Raw genomic sequence first — 10,401 nt, 5'->3', positions numbered from 1 at the left:
CTGAACAAGGGACTATCTATAAGGAGTCAGGGCTACCCACTGAAAGAGGGCTTAAAGGGGCCAAAACAGATGTGCAGTGTGTATAGAGATGAGGATGGTGCCAGAGTGAGGAGCCTAATATGTCTGTCTGGCAGATTCTGTGGATTCGTGGCTCAGAGAAGTTCTCATAACGGCACAGGGCAAATGGAGAAGAAGATGAAAAGGGAAGAACTCCGATCAGAGAAGACGTCCCCTGTGAGTCACTAAATATATTTGCACTGTAATTTATATGTAGTACAGACCCTGTGTAGAGCTGGGTGTGTTGACGGTGTAGTGGTCGGTTGAGGGGGGGGGGGGTGGCAATTAAAAGTTTGCTATGGGGCCCAGCCATTTCTAGTTACGCCCCTGAGTGACACTTTAAGCCATGTCCCTTTTACAGCGGTTGCACCCCTTTCCTGTGTCTGCACATCAGAAAAGTGCTTAAAAAGTATGTAAAAGTCATAGTAAACGTGGCGGAAGTCTCATACGAGAAAATCTGTGCAAATGTGTTATACCTAGAGCAAGACTTAAGGGGGCGCAGCATAGCACAGAACGCAAGTTTCATGTCTATTGTACAATGACATCCCAGGCAAAGTACATACCTGCATTCTCCAGGACTCTCACAGTAGCCATTTGTAGGATGACAACCCAGCATGCATTCCCCTAGAAGAGACATATTATACATTATATTATAATTAATATATATATATATATATATATATATATATATATATATATATATATATATTTATTTATTTACACTATAATTCATATACACAACAAGGTGTATCCAGCCCCTGGTAATAGTTATTTACTCTCCTCTAGGCTCCAATTCTATTCCTGCATCTTATCAATTAGTGCAGGGAAGTGGAACTAGTGCAGCTGTTCCCTGACAGCGGCTCCACTCTCTGTGATCACAAGAGTACTAAGCATCATTACCTTTTTAATATGTTTGTAAGTGACATAGGAGAAGGTTTGGTAGGTAAGGATAGTGATATAGGAGAAGGTTTGGTAGGTAAGGACAGTGACATAGGAGGAGGGTTGGTAGGTAAGGATAGTGATATAGGAGAAGGTTTGGTAGGTAAGGATAGTGATATAGGAGAAGGTTTGGTAGGTAAGGATAGTGATATAGGAGAAGGTTTGGTAGGTAAGGATAGTGACATAGAAGAAGGTTTGGTAGGTAAGGATAGTGACATAGGAGAAGGGTTGGTAGGTAAGGATAGTGATATAGGAGAAGGTTTGGTAGGTAAGGTTAGTATCATAGGAGAAGGTTTGATAGGTAAGGATAGTGATATAGGAGAAGGTTTGGTAGGTAAGGACAGTGACATAGGAGAAGGTTTGGTAGGTAAGGATAGGGACATAGGAGAAGGTTTGGTAGGTAAGGTTAGTGACATTGGAGAAGGTTTGGTAGGTAAGGATAGTGACATAGGAGAAGGTTTGGTAGGTAAGGATAGTGACATAGGAGAAGGTTTGGTAGGTAAGGATAGTGACATAGGAGAAGGTTTGGTAGGTAAGGATAGTGATATAGGAGAAGGTTTGGTAGGTAAGGATAGTGACATAGGAGAAGGTTTGGTAGGTAAGGATAGTGGCATAGGAGAAGGTTTGATAAGTAAGGTTTGTCTTTTGCTGATGACGCATATGTGTGCAATAGGGTTGATATTCCTGGAGGTATCAGTAATATGGAAAATGATTTAGCTTTACTAGATAAGTGGTCCAAACAATGGAAACTGGAGTTTAATGTGTCCAAATGTAAAATAATGCACTTGGGCAGGAGGAATCATCTGAGCATAATATCTGCAGTTCTGTGTTCGAAAAGACTTCAGAGGAGTAGGGTAGTGATTTCTGACACTTCACAATAAGTGACCAGTGCAACCAGGTGGTAGGGAAAGCTAATTGTATGCTGGGCTGTATGTATATAATGGTATGCTGGGCTGTATATATATATATATATATATATATATATATATATATATATATATATATATAATGGTATGCTGGGATGTATATATATAATGGTATGCTGGGATGTGTATATATAATTGTGTGCTGGGATGTATATATGTAATGGTATGCTGGGCTGAATATATATAATGGTATAATGGGCTGAATATATATAATGGTATGCCGGACTATCTATCTATGTATATGTATGTATATGTATATATATATATATAAATAATGGTATATAATCTACCGAAAACAAACTTGAGCATGCTTTTCTTTACTCAAAAAAATTAATCCTTATTGATAAAACCATAATTGGACAGAGTAATATACATAAAAACTGAGGGAAGGAAGATAACAGTACAATGGTCCAGGGGACAAAACCGACATGGGACTTGGGACTACTTAAGAGAATAATACCTTCATGATTACAAAATGACACCAGGTGAGCACAGGCTAATAAATTGTTAGAAAAAGAAGTCTCCGTAGGTCTATATTATAAGTATATAACCGCAGTAATAGCGCACAACAAAACCCAACCGAGACTTGTAAACATAGTACTCAATATTGCCGTCAGCCCAAACTCTCAAAATCATACATCATGAAGTGTAACGAAAAGTATCATGTCTTACCCATACTGTTGTTCCCCTGGTACACCCCGACGCGCGTTTCGCAGATGACCACTTTATCAAGGGGCATAGTCTCCTGCATGTGCCTGCTATACTTATAGTCACGTCCCTAATACAATCATCCATGGGCTTCCGGAACGCCGGCGCTCCTGAGTGCCTGGGCGGATGTCACGATGCCGGCCGATGCTCGGAAGCAAGCGCCGACGTTCCAGAAGCCCATGGATAATTGTATTAGGGACGTGACTATAAGTATAGCAGGCACATGCAGGAGACTATGCCCCTTGATAAAGTGGTCATCTGTGAAACACGCGTCGGGGTGTACAACAGGGGAACAACAGTATGGGTAAGACATGATACTTTTCGTTACACTTCATGATGTATGATTTTGAGAGTGAGACTTTTGACGGCAATATTGAGTACTATGTTTACAAGTCTTGGATTAATTTTTTTGAGTAAAGAAAAGCATGCTCAAATTTGTTTTCGGTAGATTATGGTAATTTTGAGTTTTTTCTGTTACAATTGGGGAACAAATTTTGCGGGCTAACTGATTATCACAAGAGATTATATGATACTCTCTTTGGAACTATTTTTTGAATTTATATATATATAAATAATGGTATGCTGGGCTGTATATATATAATGGTATGCTGGGCTGCATATATATAATAGAATGCTGGGCTGTATATATAATGGTATGCTGGGCTGTATATATAAGGGTATGCTGGGCTGTATATATATAATGGTATGCCGGTCTGTATATATATAATGGTATGCCGGACTATATATATATATATATATATATATATATATATATATATATATATATTGGTATAAAGGGCTATATATATATATATATATATATATATATATATATATCAATCAGTAATGGTATGCTGGGCTGTATATATACAATGGTATGCTGGGCTGCATATATATTGGCATGCTGGGCTGTGTATATATATATATATATGTATGCTGGGCTGTATATATAATGGTATGCTGGGCTGCATATATATTGGCATGCTGGGCTGTATATATATATTGGTATGCTGGGCTGTATATATATATATATATATATATATATATATATATATATATATATATAATGGTATGCTGGGCTGCATATATAATGGTATGCTGGACTGTATACAGTATATAATGGTATGCTGGGCTGTATAGCTAGAGGTATAACCAGTAGGAAGAGGGAGATTGTGATCCCGTTGTATAGAGCTCTAGTGACATCACATCTGGAATACTGTGTCCAGTTCTGGAGACCTCACCTACAGAAAGGATATTGATAAAATAGAACGGGTCCAAAGACGGCTCCAAAAATGGTGGAGGGTGTGAGGTATATAACATATCAGGAAAGACTTAAGGATTTGGATCTGTATAGTCTGGAGGAAAGAAGGTAAAGGGGGGACATGATGGACAAAATAAGGTTTAGTTGGGGGAAAGATTAGAAGCAACATGAGAAAATATTACTTTGCTGAAGGAGTAGTGGATGCTTGAAACAAACTTCCAGTAGACGTGGTTGGTAAATCTACATAACACAGAATGTAAACCTGCCTGGGATAAACATATATCTATCCTAAGATAATGGGAATACTAAAAGGGCAGACTAGATGGACCAGGGGGGCTTTTTCTGCCAACAATCTTCTATGTTTCTATGAGTAATCTTCTGTCACACATTCATTTGTAGGAGGCGTTGGCTTCAATTGTTTTCCTCACTGTGTGGGTAGGGTTGTATGGAGCAGCGACTGCAAGCCAACAAGGTCTCGCCTGAATGCACTGACCAAATGGCGCCTGGTTTTGCCAGTGATAGCACAAGCTTCCTGGCAAAATTGTGCATCCATTGGCCAACACATGCTGGTGAGACTCAAACCTATAGTACACAGTTTTGCAACAGTTCTGTCAGGGCATGCTGGGAGTTGTGGTTTTGAAAGAGGTGGAGAGCCACAGGTTGAGAAACACTGCTCTAAGACATAGACAGAGCTGTATTTACCATCAGGTTGTAGTTAATCCTCAGCAGCGGACAGCCCATGATATACAGTAATGGCTTCTGCTGCCAACTATCATTAAGTTCCTGTCTGTACAGCGAAGGGATGAAATATACGCCTTTAATGGTATCCTATAAAAACTGCAAGAGGGCCGTCGCTACCAGGAATCAGTGCAGCGCGGTCTGCTGGGACTTACATAAATGAATGTAAATTTATGGTGGGCCGCTCTAAAACCTTGCAGGGCAGCAGCATTAATATTTATGAGCCCTATTTGTATATTTTCATTTTTAATAAATCCTTACTACAGAGAAAAATATATCACCCACTGAGTGCTGTAAAGCGTGAAACGCGCCTGAAAGGTTTTAAAGGGGACCAAGTGTACAATGAGTGCAGAAAAGATATGTTCATGGTCTATTCATGTGTTCTTTAAAGGGGTATTCCACTCAAACATAGTCTTTGATATATTACTGCCCATGGTGAGACTAACAATGCCTTCCATACTTTGTATTGTCTATTCAGTCTTCTTCCCCCGGTTCTGAGCTGCTGCTTTCTGCTGAAGAGACAAAATCTGTGTGTGAGCTTTTCTTTCTGTTTCCCCCTCCTCCCCCCTCTCTTCTGAGACGACTGATGTAAACAAGTCCCTGGCAGGCTGCATCTGCAACATTTTAGCTTCTTTGTAATGCTGGGAGTTCATCAGCAACTTGACCTCAGATTAACCCTCTCAGCATTACAAAGAAACTACAATGTTACAGATACAGCCTGCCAGGGACTTGTTTACATCAGCGGTCTCAGAAGGAAGGGGGGAGGAGGGGGAGACAGAAAGAAAAGCTCACACAGAGATTTTGTCTCTTCAGCAGAAAGCAGCAGCTGAGAACTGAGGGAAGGAGACTGAACAGATAATAAATATGGAAGGATTTGTTAGTCTCACCATGGGCAACAATATATTAAAAGTTAGGTTTAAGTGGAATACCCCTTTAATCGGTTGACATGATAGTACCCCCTATGGCAGGGGTAGGGAACCTTGGCTATCCAGCTGTTGAAAAACTACAAATCTCATCATGCCTGGACAGCCAAAGCTAAAGTTGTAGTTTTGCAACAGCTGGAGAGCCACAGTTCCATATCCCTGTCCCTATGGCTTGTCACCCAGCTTTGATTTGCCAAATAAAGTCTGTAGGGAACTGGGTGAAAAGACCTATGGGTGCAGTAAATGGTGCAAAACTGGAAGCCCAACATAAGCCGATCTGCCAAAAAACATCAGATTTTGGGCCCCTAAGAATGTAAAGCGAGCTGCAAAACATACAGTGTATGAAACAGTGCTCATTGCTGTACATTTACTGGATGGGGTGCGACACAAAATGTATATACAGGACTATGGACTTTTGTTTATGATGGGACTCCCTGCACCTGTGCAGTACTGAGCCCAGCAATGCATACACTGTATGAATCCTCGCTCATTACTATACACTGCTTTGTGTGCCACAGGATGTGTATATAGGAGCAGGGACTGATGACTACCATGGGACTCCCTGCTCCTGTGCAGTACTGAGCCCGGCAATGCATGCACTGTATGAATCCTCGCTCATTACTATACACAGAATGTGTATACAGAAGCAGGGACTGATGACTACCATGGGACTCCCTGCTCCTGTACAGTACTGAGTGGCAATGCATGCACTGTATGAATCCTCGCAATGTGTGCCACAGGATGTGTATACAGGAGCAGGGACTGATGACTACCATGGGACTCCCTGCTCCTGTACAGTGCTGAGTGACTATGCATGTGTTATTGTACTTGGTAAAAATATAGTTATATAATGCATGAGTGCATCACCACTTATGCATGAGTGCATCACCGCTAACCTTACATTCACCAAATTTGACTTTGTCATATAGTAGTTATGTAGTATCCTACTACGAGCGGTGTTCTTTATCTACACACACCTAGGTAAAAGTTGTTGTGTCAGGTGTCACAGCTAGGATATTTAGCTGCTGTTCCCTACTCCAGCCACTAGGTGTCTCACTCCCCCTGTGCACAGCTGCAGTTCAAGTGGGAATGTTTAGCCAGTTTACACTCTCACACACACTTCCTGTGTAGTTCAGTGAGTATTAGTTTTGGCTAGTCTCCCCCTTAAGAAGGAAAGGAAAAGAAAAGCTGATTCGCAGTAGAGCACAGATGCTAGTTAGCCGCTCTCTACTGACTACGCTCGACTAAGGGTCCTATTACATGAATCAATTTTTAATGATTAACGACTAACGATAAACGATCGCAAACAAGATTGTTTATCGTTAACCTGAAATCGTTCACCATATTACACAGAACGATAGTTGTTAGTTACGATTGTTAATACGACCATTACTGTGATCGTTACTATGATTGTTTACTCCTTCTGATCCCAGCAAAACAATAAACAATGTGAAATTACACTGAGCGATTATTGAACAAATGCGGAACTACAGCGAACGATTAACTATGATTTTAGGTTCAGATTTAAATCAACGATCAACGACCCACAAACTATTTTTCGATCGTTACCTACAATTACACAGAACGATTATCGTTTAAATTTGGACGATATAACAATTTTTTCCCATGATAATCGTCCTGTGTAATGGGGCCCTAAGTAAGAAGGATTCTACTAGTTAGCTTGGCCCAGAGACAGAGACCTGGAACTCGTACTACCTATAAGGGCGGTCAGTGGCGGTCTTTGGCACCAAGCACCCCAAGCGATCGCTTGGGGCCCCCAACATCCAGGGGGGCCCCCACGCCCCGCTCTTGTGCTCAAGACCGCTGGACAGGGCCACTGCCCCGCTTGCTGCTGCCATCTGAACTGTAACTATGAGCACTCGTAATGAGCGCTCATAGTTACATGCAGCAGCACTGACAGGGCGGGAGACATTAGCTCCCTTCCTGTCAGTCACTCTTGTGGCCGCAGGAAGGGTTTTCCCTGCGGCCACAAGTGGCAGCTTTGTCCTTGTGGTGCCGGCGCTCCAGTGACATCACTGGAGCATCAGCGCCAGGACAAGGGGAGTGCGGCCTCTTGTGATCGCAGGGAAAACCCTTCCTGCGGCCACAAGAGTGAAGAGAAGAGGAGAAGCCCGGACCCAGGTGAGTATAAGTGTTTGTTTTATTGTGTTATACACTATATGGGAGGGGGAGCACACAGGGGTCTGTTTAACTGGGGGAGCGCACATCGGGGGTCTATATAAATGGGGGGAGGACACAGGGGGGCTATATAACAGGGGGAGCACACAGGGGGGCTATAGACTACTGGGGCTTCACAGAGGGGTCTATATACTACTGGGGGCAGCACACAGGGGGTCTATATACTACTTGGGGCAGCAGAATGGGGTCTATATACAACTTGGAGAGCACACAGGAGGTCTATATCCAAGTGGGGGAGCACGCAGGGGTCTATATACTACTGGTGGGGCACACAGGGGGTCTATATACTACTGGGGGAACATACAGGGGGTCTATATACTACTTGTAAGGCACACATATGGTCTATATATAACTGGGGAGCACACAGGGATCTGTATACTACTGGGGCAGCAAACAAGGGGCTATATAATACTGGGGGAACCACACAGGGGGTTTATATACTACTGGAGGAGCACACAGGGGTCTATATCCAAGTGGGGGAGCACACAGGAGGTCTATATCCAAGTGGGGGAGCACACAGAGGGGCTAAATACCCCTGAGGGAGCACACAGGGGGCCTATATACTAGTGGGGGAGCACACAGGGGGTCTATATACAACTGGGACAGCACACAGGAGGTCTATATACTTCTGGTGGAGCACACGGGGGTGGCTATATATATAACTGGGGGAACACACAGGGGTCTATATACTACTGGGGGAAGCAAAAAAGGGGTATATACTACTGGGGGCAGGACACAAGGGGTATATACTATTGGGGGCAGCGCACAAGGAGTATATATTACTGGCGGTAGCGTACAAGGGGTATATACTACTGGGGGCAACACACAGCGGTCTATTGTTTTGGAACACTTGTCGAGGGGGGGGGCCCGCACATAACTTCGCTTGGGGCCCCAGAAATGCCAAGACCGCCCCTGAGGGCGGTCACCGATACTAAGAGGAAAAAGGCGGTCAGATAAAGATTTATCTACACGTGAGTATGAGGGGGTCTTCAACTCACACACTTCAACCATATCCCAGCAGAGTACTTACTAATTAGGCAAGGCTTCCTATCTGGCCCCTATTTACTGCTACAGAGTTTCCTATCTCACCTCAAGCTATTGTTGTTACTACTGTTTTATTGCACCAAAGCACTGATACCTTTTGTATTGCACTAAAGATATTTTTAAATAAAGTTAAAGTGACCCTGTACCCACAATTTGTCTTATTACCAGAGGGAAGGGGCTTACATGGGGGGGGCTTATTATCGTGGGGGGTGCCTTATTACGTACGTTCAACACATATCGATTCGCAGCAGAAATCTCGATGTGAGTTTTGAAGCGAGATCCGCTATGAGTCAAGGTCCTGGCAGGTCCCTGTCAATACATACTCGCAGCGGTCTGAAAGACCGCTGCAAGTATGTAATGCAGCCGCCCCCTTAACCCCTTCTGCTGCTACTCAGCTCCTGCGCTGTCTGTTTATACATTACCTCTCTCCTTGCCGCAGGGGGTCCCGGTGTCCTGCTCTCCTGCCCAGCCAATCAGTGTGTTGCCCAGCCTCATTGTTCATATTAGGGCCACAACCTTGGCTTTTAAGAGTTCACATGATGACAGGAGTAGTATGGTAAAGAAGGATTATAGTAATAGTTATATTAATACTTACAGTATCAATCTGCTGTTCCTAATAGTGATGCTCTCAGTCTTACTGTTATTACCTTTATATTTACATTTGTTATATTACTATGTTGTTATTAGGTTAAGCATGAGGCTCTGTTCGGATCTGTGTTTGAGGCTCAGAGCCTCCCCCACACTTTTCTGTCATATATGTCAGAAGCACCATCATTTCTCAGTAAAATGATGGACACTGTGATGGAAACTGACAGACCCCATTGTAGGTCAATGAGGTTTGTCTGGCACCGCTGACGTCCGTTGTGTGATAGATCTAAATGTCACCTTGTCAATTACCTTCTTCTGCTCTTTTGATAGAAAAATTTAATTTTAAAACACAGATGAACTTAGCCTATAGCTATTCAGGTAGGGTTATTATTACAAGATAAAATCATACAAATAAATATCTGTACAATAAGCTAAAATAACAATACAAATATTTCTGTTATAATTACTGTATTTATTACTAAAAATAAGAAAAAAGTAAGAAAAAAAGCCATATGAGGGCTTCATTTCTGCAAGACAAATAGGCCTTTTTAATGACATCCTTCATTTTGGCATAAAACATACTGCAAAACAGAAAAAATATTTATTTTTTGCCGGCCGGCCGGGGACTGGCATGCAGTGCGGACCGGGAAGCGGTATGTGCCAGCAGAGAGAGGCGGCGGAGAGAGGCAGTAAGCAGCAGTGTATAGAAGCAGTAGGCGGTGGCGATGAGCGGCGCTATAGTTGCAACTTGTTAGCTGGGAGGAGGAGGAGGGGGGAGCGGCGGAGGGGGCATGCTGAAGTGCTGGGACAAGCAGCTGTGCAGCGGCGGCATTCGTTATCGGAATAGCACAGATACTACTCCCCCATTATCTGCTCATAATATGAACAGATAATGGGGGAGTAGTACTGTGCACATGTGGCAGCAGCACCGAGCAGGGAGGGAGGGGGGAGGTAGATGCACTTCTCTCCCTCCCTGCTCGGTGCCATCCAAACGTACTGATTAAATACATTTATGGAT

The 10,401-nt window shown here is 43.0% G+C and overlaps 2 protein-coding genes across 8 annotated transcripts in view; one reads left to right on the top strand and one right to left on the bottom strand.

The window, feature by feature from the left end:
* Nucleotides 1-10,401, top strand: part of BEGAIN (brain enriched guanylate kinase associated) — a 597,092-nt gene that overhangs the window by 370,653 nt on the left and 216,038 nt on the right. The gene's annotated exons all lie outside the window — the stretch shown is intronic.
* Nucleotides 1-10,401, bottom strand: part of DLK1 (delta like non-canonical Notch ligand 1) — a 32,410-nt gene that overhangs the window by 11,775 nt on the left and 10,234 nt on the right. The window contains exon 3 of the mRNA XM_069949885.1: nt 621-681. Coding sequence (XP_069805986.1) covers nt 621-681 — 61 coding nt within the window. The remainder of the gene's footprint in view (nt 1-620; nt 682-10,401) is intronic.

Source organism: Dendropsophus ebraccatus, chromosome 13, assembly GCF_027789765.1.
Source record: "Dendropsophus ebraccatus isolate aDenEbr1 chromosome 13, aDenEbr1.pat, whole genome shotgun sequence".
Classification (NCBI taxonomy): Eukaryota; Metazoa; Chordata; class Amphibia; order Anura; family Hylidae; genus Dendropsophus; species Dendropsophus ebraccatus.
This window is presented reverse-complemented; position numbering and strand designations above follow the sequence as displayed.